Source organism: Pholis gunnellus (genome assembly GCF_910591455.1).
Source record: "Pholis gunnellus genome assembly, chromosome: 8".
In the NCBI taxonomy this organism is placed as follows: Eukaryota; Metazoa; Chordata; class Actinopteri; order Perciformes; family Pholidae; genus Pholis; species Pholis gunnellus.
This window is the reverse complement of record NC_136534.1, coordinates 25,241,471-25,257,071: the sequence shown is the minus strand read 5'-3', so window position 1 is coordinate 25,257,071 and position 15,601 is coordinate 25,241,471. Positions and strand designations below refer to the sequence as shown.

Genomic DNA, 15,601 nt, shown 5'->3' with positions numbered 1-15,601 from the left:
AGTATCAGTGTCAGAGTTTAATGTCATTGATAACATGTAAACAGATCAAAGGACTTGAGCCACCGGAACTGCTGGATAACACAACTTCACTTAGATAGTCTTTCTAAAATACAATGTCATAGTATAAATACATTTAAAAAACTCTTATGTTGTTGTTCTAGCTGCTATTATTGTAATTATCTTTAAATATATTATTATTAGGCCTTATTTATATATAATATATCATATAATATATATTGTGTAGAATATATTACATAGACCTTATTTGGGCATTTCCGGTAATGACTCTTAGGTCTGAATATTTTGATGCCATGGAAAAAATCGGAGAAAATACAAAAATAACCAACAAATAACCCACAATCTTGTGGCTTCCTGTTTTTATTATTTTATTTTCGGCTTTAAAATCATCTCGACTCAGAGTCCTTCTTTATTTTATTCATATTTTATTTTAAAACACAAAAAGACCAAACCGGTTGGAAAGCCGTTGGGTTTTTTTGGTGACGTAAAGCAGTGACGCGTACTGGCGCACCCACTCACTGATACTACTTGAGGGCGAGTATACGGAGGCTCACTTCCGCCATGTAGACTCAGTGAACGCTCTAGATTAAAAAGACTAGCTCATTTTTTATTTTGGACACAGGCTAGCAGCGTTTCACTATCGCCCCTAATTTTTTTTTTTACGTCGAAACAAGCGTAACGTCCAAGGTAATCCAAATGAATATAATTCCGACTACGAAACGAGCCGCGTTTAACATGACCGGAGTCATGAGCTGTTTTATTAATCCTCAAAATGGAGTCGCGGAGGGAGCCATGCGCTACGGCTCAGGAGAGTCATCCCCGCAGATAGCCATGGGCTCGGCGAAGGACTCTCACAGCAACGGTAACCTGGTGGGGTCCTCTAACGACACGCCGAAGCGGTCCAAGATGCTCTTGGCGGTGAACTCCACCAACGGCTACGCGACGGCGACGGCGAAAGCGCTCCGGGACGACAGCCAGGACATCGACAACGGCTCGCTGCCGTGTACCCCGGATGCAGACGGAGGCGAACTCGACGTCTCCGGTTCTTCTGCGGTTCTGGAGAACGACACGAGGCAACTCATTAGCCGCTTCCTGGGAGAATTTACTGGACTTTTGAAATCTCAGTGGAATGAAAGCAGAGAACTAAAAACAATGAAAAGAGTCGTAGAGGACGTTTTGGAGAAACACAGATATGCATTCAATGGTAAGGGAGTAGTGACAATAAGTGTGTGTGTGTGTGTGTGTGTGTGTGTGTGTGTGTGTGTGTGTGTGTGTGTGTGTGTGTGTGTGTGTGTGTGTGTGTGTGTGTGTGTGTGTGTGTGTGTGTGTGGACGTGGACGTTAAGTCACTGATAGCTGCTCATAGCCTTTTTATCTATTGTGTTTGGAGCCATTTTACTCTACTTTTACAGTTACATTAAATCCAACAGTTATGACTAATTACACTGGAAGTAGATTGAGTGGATGGCGTCACAGAATGTTTCATTATATGTACCAATAAAACAGATTTATGAACCTCAAACATTCAATTTTGTTGTCCTTTTTTTCTTTTTTTTTAGGCATGGTCAACAAATTGTCATTGGACGACAGGAGTGATGATGCCAGTTTTGTCAGAGCGGTAGCCACGAGCCTGTTCGCAGACAGAATCACAAACTGGGGCCGTATTGCCACCCTGGTGGCCTTCGGGGCCGTGGTGTGTCAGTACCTGAAGGAGAAGGGCCGGGGGAACTGTGTGGAGCTGGTGGGCCATGAGATCTCCACGTACCTGCTGACTGACCAGAAGGACTGGATGGTCAAAAACAATGCCTGGGTGAGTCATTGACTAATGGCTGAATGATGTAAAGGGGGGGGGGGGGATTGTGTAACTGCTCTCATTGTGCAACTACATGACTGGTGAACATGTTTTGTCACACTCGGATTCCCGTCTAAGATATATATTTAATCCTTTGTTTCCAGGATGGATTTGTTGAGTTCTTTCGAGTAGCAGACCCAGAGTCAACAGTGAGGAACACGCTCATGGCCGTGGCTGGATTTGCTGGTATTGGGGCAGCAATGGCCCTGATGATCAGGTGAATCTTTGGACACTCAAGAGACTTACTGTCACATAGTGGATGCCTTCTCCACAAACCGCCGATGGGCGGTTCCTGTCGTCTTTTCTCTGGCTCCCTGCCACCCCCAGCCGAAACAAAAATAAGTACACACGTTTGGCTGTTGTCAGAAAAGAAAGAAAGGACGGACTTTTGCCCACGACAGCCAACTTGCAAAACAATTAGGGTTTATTTAAAATACAGAGAAATTTATTTTTTCAAATATGTGTAAAAATGTGTATATGCAAATTAAAAAACAGTAAGGGGCAGTCAGTTGACCTGATTTTTGCTTAATTGTCACCTCCACTATGTTAACCAGTGTGTTCATGATTATATCATAGCTCCCTGGCTGTGCTGGTGTTTTGTAAGTAAGCCCATGGCCAAAGCAGGAAGGGAAAGCTGCATTTTTCCATGTAATGAAGGCCATTTCCATAGAGCCCATTCATTACCCCTGGATCCTTTGTAAGGACACTTCATCCTCTGTGAGGGAAGAGGGGTGGGGGGGATTTGCATTTGGGTGTAGCTCTACTTCCGTGTTATGAAAATATTTGGATCTGCACTAGGAGACGAGACGCAACCACATGCAGGACTTTTTGGCTGAGCAGCAGCCTGGAAAGTGTGAGTCTGTTGGAAGAAAATGAACATGGACTGAGAGTCGGGGAAGACACAGATTGTGCTCTTCGAGTGCACGAAGATGTGGGAGGGGGGATCCTCCAGAGAATGAAAGCAGTCAATGATTATTAGCACAGATCTGGTTGTAAGCTAACACATCTGTATAGTTTGAGTAAATAAACTTTACATGACATGACCTTTTGAAAACTGTCTTACTGTGAAGACGGGATACATCTACACTCACACCGGGTTTGTTGTGCTGAAATACAGCTCTCACTCTTAACGCCGCAGCACTTGATAGCCGTTTGATGTTTATTCACACCACAACCAGAGTCAGAGCGATAGCTGTCGTTTCCTAGAAATTTGATGAGGCGGATGCAGCCTGAGCAGAGTTGCAATGGTGGCGCGTTATCTGCAAAGAGCTGGTGTGCGACAGCTGAATGCACCAGCTAGACTGAAACTGGGGTAAAAAACAGTTCACAACATCCTGAAAATTGCATAACACTGTCTACTTCCTGTGTTGGAAAGCTCTACATCTCCCTAGGAGCTGATGACTTCAGCAGATCTGCATTTGGTTAGGATATATCATTAAATATATCATCGTTAAACAAATATAATGCATTTGTTTGAGTTTGGTTTAGTGCCCTGATGCAAAAAAACAGCCATTTCCTCTTTGATCCTCTTGCAGCTCTGATGTGGCTGCAGACTATAGTTCCTTTCTGCTCTGGTGTACTGACGCATGTAACATTTAAACTAGGAATAAATAATATTTTTGCACTTATTCTCGTCTAAATGTCATCTTGAAGCCTGAGTGCAGACTGTCAAACCTGAAGCAGGGGGAATCCTTGGTGATGGAAGTGAGGCTGCGCCCTTGTTTGTTCAGATCCTCCCGTTGTGTCGGGTTACAGGACAAACACAGCGCTCATCAAGGTCTTATGTGGAAGTGGAGTAGAGCCTCTCCATGGTGACGATCCACGGCGGACCTCCCCGTGTCCTCTCCTGCGGCTAATGTTAGCCCGCCGCCGTGGTTACCCCTCTGCACGGTTCATTGTGAAGAACGGGCCGCTCCGCAGTCGGGGGAATTGAGGCTGAGGCAATAGCACAGGGCGGTTTGCACCATACACCAGTGGATGGGGGGTGCAGAAAAACGAAGCAATGTCTTGGGGCTGAATATGCAAAGTGCACCGAGTCTTTGAACGGCCCTGATGTTGGTATCTTATGAGAGCAGTGCAGTGTGTGTGTGTGTGCATACATTATCCTCTCCTCTACCTAGAAATATAAAGCCTTAATGTTGCTTAATATCTGGATAGAGAGCATGCCTTTTTAAAAATAGCATCCAAATTGCTATAAATTTGCAAACCACTTAAACAGTCTTCATTTTTAGGCCTCAGTATTCTAGTCATACTGAAAATGAAACTGTTGTGGTTGGCTGTCAACAGGGCCTTTTAACACAGTAGAGGTTTAGGCGATGCCAACTTATCTTTCACAGCAACAAAACAAAAAGGGAGTTGTCAGCAACATTGTTCCTTTGAAAAAAGCTACAGAGCTCATCTAGCATGTTGCTTTTATTTGGGTGCTGCAGCATCTGCACAGCAGTGCAGCTGTAGAGGAAGGCTGGTAGAAAGGTGAACACATTCCTATCGTGGGATAGTTTTCAAGGAGTGGTTTTGAAGGTATTGTTTACTCGCATACCTAACATTTGAGGACTGTAGGGAGTATTGATTGTATTCATACCACAGCTGCCCAACCCAGAGAATACTAAGAACTAGTCCGCACTAAACCTGCTCTGCTCACATGACCTTTTTAAAGTTTCTGTGCATTAACTTTTCGATTTTTAAAGGAACTTAGTGGTTCTTTGCAGACATTTTTGGGGGGATGTGGGCTTTCTGGTGGCTCCAACAAGGAAGTCTGTCCTATTGAAATGGTTTCACAGCGAGATAAAGTCCATTTCAACAGGCCTCATTTCTCAGTCTTCTTCCTTTCCACATAAACCAGTCCGCTGCAGTTTGTAACTTGAGCTTTGAGGAACGGCCAACGGTAGAATTGGTTGAAGGCCTCTCCACTTCCCCGTAGCAACAGCCCGCCCCGTTTTTAAAAAAAGCAACTTGTTTCTGGGAAGTCAGCTGACACACAAGTTTATCTTTAACAGGAGCACTCAGCTGCAGAGTTACTGGTTAGAAGCTGCGAAATACTCTGAATTCAGGCCCCGAGATGCAGAGATAGGTTAGCCGAATATGCTGCGGTTTGAAGTGAAGCGGCGTAAAAGGGAAACAGTTTGTTAAATGAGAAACTTCAGTAAGTGCTTACAGGCCTTATCAACAAAATACACAGACTCAACAAGTCCTGCAAGATGTTACTAGAGCTGCTCTGTAGAGAGCTAGAAGGTCTGCAATGAGCTTTAGTCACTGCAAGACACTATTTGTCTGCCGCTCGGGAGTTTTATCCCCCACTTTTAAAATCTACACACTAAATGAAGGAAAGACTTCAGACCTGATGTCGTTAAATGTCCAATGTATATTTCATAAAACTCATGACATGAACGGTTGATTCCTGTGTTTAAAATTACATCGTTGCTTCAGGGGGAGTATTATTTTTGGGGGTTGGGAGATCTGTACTTTGTAATTATCAATGTTAGTAGTTATTTGCATTAAAAACACACAATTCAAATCATTGGGAAATATTATATTTTTATTTTAAAGGCAGGGTTGGTAATCCTCTCCAAAAACATTTCTGATATTTTTTTAGAAAATCATTACATCCTGAATCAAATGCTCTGAATAAAAAATAAAAACACAAAATTTTACTGATTTAGAGCTTGAACGCATCATAACAATCAATGCAACCTCCGTTAACGTTAGCCGTTAGCCAAGCAGAGCTGTGACGCCCACCAGCAGCTAACCGCTAACGTTAGCTAGCTCAGATTTGTTCACAATGTAGTAGTGTTGGGGGGGGGGGGATGGGGTGCCTCCCCTCAGGTGTCTCCTGTCCAAAACCTACTGAAACATGACACAGCATGTGAATGGCGTTATGTCATTGTGAGTGCTTAACTGTCAGAAAGCGTCAATAAGAGGAATGAATAGTCACCGAGGCGTGCGGTTCCAAGAAAGCGCAAAGGTTTGAGGGTGTTAATCTCACACCCTGTTGTCGTCTTTAACGACATCTTATCCTCCGGTCTTTGCTGCGCTGTTTGAATCTACACTACATGTACATATGCAGAGCACCCCGAGGGTGTCCGCTCAAATCTTCCCTCTGTCAGGTGACTGAGTATAACATGTCAGGTGAATGTTCTCAGGGTTTTGCTTTACATAATATGTAGCTCCTGTTTGTGCCATTTTGCCTCCCTGTTTGGTGCTGAGCGATTCCCCGTTGTGGTGCTTCTGCACTTCTTCCCTTGACTTTCGTCCTGAAGCTCGAGTAGGTGGCGTACTTTCTGCGCCAACTCCTCATTTGCGAGAAGCTTTTTCCCTGGAAACGCTTTGCACCGCATCCATCAAACTTTATGCAAAAAGCTGAATTTTTGCATATGTCATCTCTCTAAAACAAACCCTGCACTCACGTAGTTCCCTGTAATGTCAGCTATTTTTGAATTACACACAAGCCCTCTACTCATTCCTGCAATTATCTATAAATGGACGTCAGTGTTCTCCTGTTTGATGTAAAGCAGACGGTCTTCATTGGTCCTGGTAATGTCCATTAGCACAAAGGCAAAGCACATAATCTTACATTTGTTTTTGATTGATTTAGATGATTTGAACAAAAAGTTCAGTCCTAATTCAGAAGAACATTTTATCCAAATGCTTCAACCTGGTCCTCCTTTTTTTAGAATCACACAAGATTTTAGAGAAAGTGTTTGTTGTCACAGACTTTGTGTTGTGTTCATACAAATGCTTTGCCTGCATGAGCTGGTTCATATTTAACAGTATGGAGTTATGGGATGCAGAAGTAGAGGACTAGCTTTAAATAGTGAGATATCACAGGTCAAAGGGCTCTCATTCATCAGCGCCGCATGTCTAAACTCTGAACCTGTGGTGTTTGGATACTTATCACATATCGAATTTAATCCACTGGGTGATGTGTCGTGTTCTCGTCTGAGCTGAGTCATCCAGTCTTTTGAAACTTTATTCTTTGACTGTTGACCACAGTGCAGTATTAATAGACTGCTTATCTGCGTTGGCAGCTCTGGCCTGCAAGGCTGCCCATCGTCTTTGTCACTGCAGGAGGAAAATAACCATCCATGAAGGATTACAGAGTGCTGTGAGCCTGATCTATAGTAGATCAAGTGTAACAACAGCCAGCATAGGCCGACACACCTTAGGTATTTACCTTAAAGCTTCTCGGTGACAGTACATCAAAAACACTAGCAAGCAGAGAAGCTCGAGATTCTTAGCTAAAAATACGGTGCCGTTGATTAGCTGAAATTCAGAAAACTCATGTAGACGTACAAAACACGAGTAAATACAGAAATGCGCTGCATGTAGCACAGACAACTAAGAAGAGACGTGCATTGCTGTGACTTACTTGTTTTTGTCATGTTTGTGGATTAGGAAGTTATTGAAGTTGGTTGTCCATTAACAATGTAGTAATTTTGGTTAATTTTAACATTGTGCTCATATGATCGCAGTCATCTGCAATATAAGAACGGGCAGCAGAAGACTATATTGCATGCTAACCTCGGTCGCTGGTGTCACTTCATTGTTGGCTCATGACAAGTTAATTACTGTCAGGAACTTTTAACCGCTTATGAAACCGTCTCGATTCAATGCTGATGCCTCCATATGACCGATGAGTAAACGTGAACATCAGCGAGAGGATTGGCTGTTGAATGCAATGAGAGGTTTTCTAAAGGGACTCTGGTGGTCCGAAACACTACCTCTTCTGTCCACAGGGGCCGCCAAAATCGACAACAAAATGAAAGTTCCTCGTAGTAGCTTTAAGCAAAGTGATTGATTTCATTTTATTAGTCATGTCAGTAAAACCCGTACCAACAGTTTAACTTGCTCGTCACCTATTTCAGGTTTTGACAGTTACTGTTAACATTACTGCCAGCGAACATGACGTTAGCCTGATACACAAGTAATTGTGTATTTTGTTTTTTATTTGGCAACTTGATAATAAGCAAAAGGCTAACGCTAGGTTTACAGCAGATGTCTACAATAATATCAGAATCAAAGGATCACCATGTTAAAATAAACCAAAAGAAGATTTTAATTTGAGCTCATTGTCCAACCCGTGTGCATCACTTTCCTCTCAAACTGTTTCGTCTGCTACTCGCAGAGCTTTTCTGTGTTTCATTGGGTTTTCTCTATTTGCTTTCTTTCTAAATGCTGAGCATGCGTTTGTCGAATTGGTGAAAATCTTTTCTCAATGAGCTTTAACTAGTTTCTTTTTTATCTCCATCATTTGTGATGTGAGTTTTCATGAGCGTGTTGCCTATTCCCTCCGGTCTGTTCTGTTCTCAGACGGCAGCTCTGCCGTCACAGTCTGCTCTCTGTGCGAGAGAACACGGTGTACTCAAAGCTGACCCTGCATCAGGTCACTGGAGGCTTTGTTTCACAGAGGAGAGAACAGTTTGTAACAAAGCCGGCGTTCTGTCTGGAAGGGCAGAGATGTTCCCAGCAAAATGCCCAGCTTATTATAGACGGGAAGGAAGTAGAAGGACGTTTGTTGAAATAATAGAGCCTTGGGAGTGTACACTGGCACACATTCAGCTATCTTCACCCCGTGATCAAGACTAAACATGCCAGTGGTTTCCCTCTTTATTCTTCCTCCTTCCTTCTTCTTCTTAATCCAGTTCAAAATAAATTGACAGTGAATTTCTTTGCATAGACTCAACAGTGCACAATGAAAAGAGTGCAAATCCTTTTATTTACAGAAAAAACAGGAGAAGAGACACTTTGTTAAACCTAAAGGTGACAGATATACTGTACACGTGTTTTTTTCATTTTCACTTCCCGGAACCCGATTTTCTTGACCGGGTTTACACGTTTCTAAACGTGACCGCAGTGTGCAGCTCTGTCTCCCAAAAATGACATCTCCATGAAACAAAACGGCTTCGTCGTTAATTACGTCTCAAGGGAAACTTGTTTTGTCGTGGATTAAGTTTTGCTTTTGCGGTATCACAAATAAGTTTCAAACAAGTCCGCAGAAGTTTGCATATGGAGGAGGGCGGTGCTGGCCGTCACCCAGTGGATCGCTGTTCATGACCCGTGTGAAGTACTTTTGTTGCATTTTTGTTTTGGTTTAATTTACTTTTAAGCCAAATCATGTTTTTTTTTTACTAAACCTTACAGTGGGCAAGGTTTTGTACCTTTTTTTTTGTTTGGTTTCAATCTGCAATGTTACCTTATGTTTCAAACTGTTCAAAACTGCGACTGTAATTCAGGAGAAAACATGTTTCACCCACAGACTGTGTTTGAGAAGTGGACGTAGTCATCGTGACGTCACTCATTGGTTTGTGGACTGATGTTATGAAACCTTGAGTTCGGCAATTTAGCTGTCGCCATCTTGGCTTTTTGCAACCGATAAGCAGAAGTGACCCTATTTGGAATGAGGAGTGACGTAGAGACGCTGTATACTTCTCTGGTAGAGACCTGTCAATCACAAGGTAGCCCCGCCCCTAAAGCATACTCTGCTTTATGGTCTGTTTGACTCTAAATGGACCATCATTTACTAAATGAACATCATGCTGTGTTGAAGAAGACTTGAAACTAGAGATTGAGACCATGAACTCATGTTTACAATGTTTACTGAGGTTATAAATCAAGAGAGAAGTAGTCATTTTCTCATAGACTTCTATACAATTTTCTTTTCTTTTGCAACCAGAGTTGCCCCCTGCTGTTCAGTATAGAATGCAAGTTTTAACACACTACGGCATCGGCTTCACTCGGCAGAACTCCTGGTTTCCCCCAAACCGTCATTGAGAAAGCAGTTTAGTCGTAAAGGAACGTAGTTTTGTAGGAGACAGGATTGCGGTGTGACAGCAGATGTGCTTCCATCCAAAATAATGAATAAAGTCTAAAGTCTACGTAAGTTGAACAGCAGACTGTTTGCAACATTTAAACAGATTTGCTCTATAAAGAAGCTGTACTCTAACTACACTTGTTCTCTCAAACGTTCCGACCCAAAAGATAAAGATGCAAAAGATCCGAACTTTTAAAGCTGAAGCCCCGTCACACCTACAGTATGCCTGCTTAAGTTTAAAAATGCGGTTTGGATCAAATCTGATTCCTGACCAGCTGCTTATAACCACGTTTGACAGTAAGCAGGTCATTGTAGTGCCAGTAAACAGTCTTAGATCTCCTGCCTTCATCAGTTCACTCAGTTCTCCAAGTAACTCGTACAATCTTCACAGAACGACCTAAGCAGAGATGCTGATTTCAACCTTTTTGCCTTGTTTCTCTTTATCGGCGATACGGTTGTTATGGAGCTACGAAACTGGCGGACAAACATCTGAGATGTAGGTCACCTATTTCATTTTCTTTAGTGTCTGAACTCCTATGAACTGTGACAGAAGATGCATTGGCTCCATGGAAAGGAGCCAAGATGCATTGGCTCCTTTCCATTGACTCGTGCTAATTCTGGGTCAACCCTGTGACAGGCCCGGGCATGTTTGACCTCAGTGCTCCAAGGTGTGATGTTGTTATGTCTGGACGAACCCTCAGGTGGGTTGGAGGGTCAAACAGTCAGTGTCTGTTACAGCTCGTCGCCCCCCCCCCCCCCCCCCGCCCGTCCTCACCTTTGTGTTTGCTGAGCATTGATGATGGTTGGTTGACGTCTGCAGCCTCCAACATTCCACACAACAATCTGTGGAGCTCAGTGGTTCAAACGCCGTTTGACCAAGCTGAAGGGGGGAGGGGGGGGCATTGTGTTTTAAAATAAACAAACAATGGGCTGCTGATGGTCATCTGTTTGTGTGGTCCTTTGGCGAAGCATGTGGCTGAGAGCAACGCATATGACCAATTTCTGCCATTGCGGACTTGGAGTCATGCATCTCAGGGTCACATGTTTTCTTTTTTTTGCCATGGCGACGGCTGAATGGATGACTGTGTTGAAATCCTTGTTTCAGCTGGAGGATGACTATTAGAGAAGTTCAAGGGATGACCTCATTGCCAGCAGGATAATTATCCCCCCCCCCCCCCCACACACACACACACACACACACACACACACACACACACACACACACACACACACACACACACACACACACACTCTGTTCTACCCTCATCCGAAGCTGGGATCAGCACTCGGTCAGCAAAAAGTGAACACAGAACCTTTTGGAAATGAATCACGTGAGTTCATCTCTTTGGGCTCGAGATGAAAAGTCACTACTCAAGCAAAACCACAGCTTTTTAGGTTTCGAGGCAGATGGCGGGTGCTGAAGGCGGGACCTACATGATGACTCGTATCCTAATAATGCCTATCAATGTGGAAAATATGATTATGATCACAGCAAGTTAGACTTTGTCCTGCGTGAAAAATGGGGCCAGTTCGCTGGCGAATCGGGAGTGTAAGGTGCTGTGGTAGTCATAGCTGGTCAGGGTTTGGGCATCAGATAAGCCTTCACATTCAAAGTGGACTTACCTGGATCAGATGTCATTGACTATATGCTCAAATATCACAACGCCGACCTTTTCAAGAAGGTGTTTGAAGGAATGAAAGAGGGAGGCTGAGTTCACACGGTCCAACGAGTCCTCCGCCTGTAGAACACTTAGAAAAAAACATGACTCAACAAAGCACAATGGCACAAGCGGCTCCTGCTGTTTTTTACGTTAATGCACGGCTGCATGTAAATGGGAATATTCATTTTCATTAGCCACGTAACGCTTATTAGGAATATTGTCTTTTTCGCAATAAGGGGCAAAAAAACAGAATATTTGGTGCATGTTAGCGTAGTCATTGTCGGGGCTGTTTTTTGTTCTTCGTGCCTGCAAAACCTGTTTCCGCTGCAGGAAGTTACCGTGTTACCTTTTATCTATGGAATGAATTTTTGTTCTGGCCAATGAAATGGAAAAGAGATCTGTGGTATGTTGGCATACATGTAGTGGTACATTTTCAAACAATCTCAGGCAGCTCTCTGTTTCCCCGTCCACAATTTGAGTGTATTTCCCACATTTCGTACCCGTTTTCACACTGATTGCAGTGCTCTGAACAACACCAAGTTTGTTTGTGTTTTTTTACTTTGGAAGGAATTTGGGGTGTTTTTCCCACACTACGGATTTGGTAACTGAAACTAAAGAAAACAAAGAAACTACTTTCTAAGCCCTTTTTAAGCCTAAACTCAGACAACCCAAAATGAAGTGTGTTTAACAGGACTAGTATCAAATATTTCATTGTTTCTTTATTTGGCTTTCCCACAGTCTCAGAAGAAGAAGTGTGTGGGCTTGTGTTCAAATCGAAACGAGAAAGTCTCCAACACACCTCGACCGCCTACATACACATGGTGTAGGAACAATATTTAGGTGAAGCCTCGAACCAGAATCTTTTCGTTTAACTGGTAAATGTACATTGCTGACGTCTGGTCATGAGAATGTTGGTTCTACTGCTTCATCACAGCCAAGTGGGACAAACGCTGTTCAAAGATTAACTTGATCTCGTTAACCTGAGCGATCACTGTCACAGGAAGACCTTGAAGATACAGAATGTTCTTATTTCCAGTGAAATAATTCTGTTGTCAACCAGCATCAGAGACAGCCGACGCGGAGCATTTCAATCATCCGTCATGTGGCGTGATGGCACCTTTCTTTGATCCAAACCAGAGATTTGTTCATGCGTTTCTTTATTGTTCGCACTTTCGAACCACAAGGACATCAATCCTGGTAAACAAAAGACTTAATAATCGGTTCTGAAGTTCTTTGTCATTAGATGTGGTTACATTTCATGGGATCACAGAGCCAGACACATTTGCTTCCTGACAGAATCTAGCCTGGGAAAGAAAACCCTTTGGTGTTATTGTTTGTATTTAGCATATGGTTTTGGCTGGAGTGTGATCAGACTGCATTAATTCAGAGTTTTGGAAATCTGACAGCAATGCAAACAAAATCTAATTTATGTCTAGGCTTTCATTCCAGCTCTACCAAGCAATGTTTTTTATTCTAACCTGAAACAAATGACTTCTCAGGAGTTATTGAACCAAACAAGGCATTACAGATGAGAAAGCACAGTCCAATTGGATGTTGCTCTGTCTCTGCTTCATTTGAAAGATTTAAATATAGTACAATAGCTACATTTAAATATCTAAACAATAATTCTGCACATCAAGAAATTTGCATTTTGTCATAAAACCTGTTGTAAAAATACATAAATAGAAAGACTACACACCCAACATTTGCGTAAGTGACGTCTCTCGCTGAAGGAAAACAACTATTGTTAACGACTCTTTTGGATTCTTATCACATTTGTTTGAAAGGATGAAAATAGATGCAGGAGAATCAGACATGTTGTCTTCATTCCACACATTCCTCCGTCTTGTCAAAAACAATACCTGCATTACCCACAATGCAGCTTGACCGGCATAAATTCAATCAGAGATTGAGATTCGATCACTTGAGGTTAGTTTATCAGATTTTGCCCAACTCCCCCTGGAGCCACAACAGTGTTTTTATACAATATTTGTCCCCCGCCCCCAAAAAGGCCTCTGGGCATTTTCAGTGAGTTTCAGTGAAAAAACAAATGTTGCTTAAGAAGCTGTTTTATTGGACGGAGGCTAGTTTTCACCCTCCAATGTTTTGGCAGCAAAAGTAGAACCAAATAACTCCACAGTGTTTATTCTGTGAGGAGAAATGTAGCTTTGTGGTTTTCCCTCATTTCTTTCAGGCACGGTTCCCAAACAACTCTTATCTCCTTTATAAAGGTGTAGTTTCTGATAGTTGGTGGTAATTATATTTACAGATGGGATGAGATCAGATGAGTAGGTAATAAATCCACTAGCCTGGAGGAAAGGAAATCAAATAAACCGCTTTCTCTGAACTTCTAAACAGCTTTTAGGTACTTTCCAAAATACTAATTATGGTATCCAGAGTAACTTTCCTGAGCTTTAACGGCATGGACTGTGTGTTAGAAGTGGAATGAGATGTGAATCTGCACACCAAGAAAATGCCCTCCTGTCTGAATGCGAGGTGTTGTCCAGACTCTGGTAAATGTTTTACTCAGCAGATGAAGTTACTGTTGTCAGCGCGTGGTTCCCCTGCTGCAAGCGCACCTACAAACCTTTTATAAAAATATACAGTTCGGGGCTTTTCTATGAGCTTTGCTATTGTTTTGTCTCTCAAGGCCTTTCTGTGAATTTGGGTCAGGGCTGAAATCTTTCATCCTCCCCCATGATGACGATAGGGGGGATTACAGCACAGACAAAATAACCGCTCAGCTGATAACCAAAGACACAAAGAGGCCTGCCGGCTCCCGCCTGCTGCCCTCATATTACCAGAAAGAAAGCTGTTTGCTTAAAGTGTTGATCCCCGTGTTGTCAGTCAGTCATTTCACAGAGACAAAGGAAAAGGTTGCTCACTGTGATACGGAAAACGCTATTTTATAAAAAGAATCCACTCAAATTCAGCTGTGAACGCTCATCAGATGGAGTCCTAGAATTATCATGAATATTTGCGATATTTTTGTACTTTGTCTTAATCCACTGTTTTTAATCCTCCTAGAACTCAATCAAAGTTCCTTTAAACCAGCTAAGAGGTTTAGCAGTTTAGGAAACGGTGTCCATAAACACCCAGGGTTCATGTTGAAGTTCCTTTTTGGGCAACATTTCAAAGGTCAAAGCTGCGGATACTTCTTTGTTTTTCCCATTGTCTACAAAGGTCATGAAAAGAACAAAACCAACAATGAACATGTCCTACTAACAAGTATCACCTGTAGCCAGAGGCTGATGTTTGTTATTCCTCTGCAGCTAAAGCTCCATCATTCACCCTCAATCCCACATCAGGCTGTTCTCATAGTGTTGGTAGCTATAGACCAAAATTAATACGCTGTGATTTGTAGATATCCCTCGAATCAATTCGCATGTCACACTCGAGTAACGCCACTTCCGTAGATTATTTTACCCAAACTACAATGTTTCCCTAAACCTACGTTTTTCACCATCTTTTTCAAACTAAGTGGTTTCCTGTGAAGACGAAAGTTTATTTAAAAAATATTCATGTAACGAGTAGAAATTGACTCACGAAAACTGTGAGTAACTGAGTAACTTTTTTCACGTTGCCCACATGATCCTTATGCTGGAAATACTTACTAATAGTCCCAAACAAATGCACTTTCTACTCCTGTTTGACAAACGTCTTCTAAAAACGGCCCAGCTGCTTCAGGAAGACTTTTAAGAAAAATACATCTTACGTTAATGACCAATTTTTAAAGATGTGGTACCAATCACAACAAAAGTCTTATTCTTTAAACCCCTGCATGCATCTACATTTCTAGTTATTGAAAAGTTATCAATATGTTATCACTTCAATTGATCAAGTAAACTCTGAAGGACTCTGTTACCTGCTGTGTTGATAACGCCTTCACAATAAAACGAGCATTAACCATGTTATGTTTTTATTGGTTAATTGTGGGACATTTTAACTGAATAACAAAGTTAATGATTGATAATGCTGAATTTCCGCACCCTTATAAACCGTGTCGGGACAAATCAATAGAAGAAACTGTATGAAGGTGGAAGTTTATTTATCCTCCGTAAACAGAATTAACTGTGAATTAGCATGTGAACCCTGTGAACTGTGAACCCCCCCCCCCCCCCCCCCCCCCCCCCCCGGGGCCAAACATGGTGTTAAAAGGAAACGATTAAATCTGATTCGTGAATGTTTTTCTTCTAAATGAAGCGAAAGCTCATCGGGGCTGTAAATCGGATCAAGAGTGCAGAGTGTGGGATCAAACTCCCTG

The 15,601-nt window shown here is 42.4% G+C and overlaps 1 protein-coding gene across 1 annotated transcript; it reads left to right on the top strand.

Annotated features, from left to right (window-relative positions):
- The first annotated feature begins 573 nt into the window (after positions 1 to 573).
- mcl1b (MCL1 apoptosis regulator, BCL2 family member b) lies at positions 574 to 2,912 on the top strand. The gene is made up of 3 exons (XM_079165558.1): positions 574 to 1,222; positions 1,577 to 1,827; positions 1,974 to 2,912. Exons 1-3 carry the CDS (start codon positions 715 to 717, stop codon positions 2,088 to 2,090), a joined length of 876 nt encoding a protein of 291 aa, XP_079021684.1. The 5' UTR covers positions 574 to 714; the 3' UTR covers positions 2,091 to 2,912.
- Positions 2,913 to 15,601: the final 12,689 nt, after the last annotated feature.

What these genes read in the sequence shown, in the direction of transcription:
- mcl1b (XM_079165558.1), top strand. Translation starts at nt 715, where the DNA reads ATGAATATAATTCCGACTACGAAACGAGCCGCGTTTAACATGACCGGA. An exon ending in ACACAGATATGCATTCAATG is followed by an intron (nt 1,223 to 1,576) that starts GTAAGGGAGTAG and finishes CTTTTTTTTTAG; the next exon opens with GCATGGTCAACAAATTGTCA. An exon ending in TGGTCAAAAACAATGCCTGG is followed by an intron (nt 1,828 to 1,973) that starts GTGAGTCATTGA and finishes CTTTGTTTCCAG; the next exon opens with GATGGATTTGTTGAGTTCTT.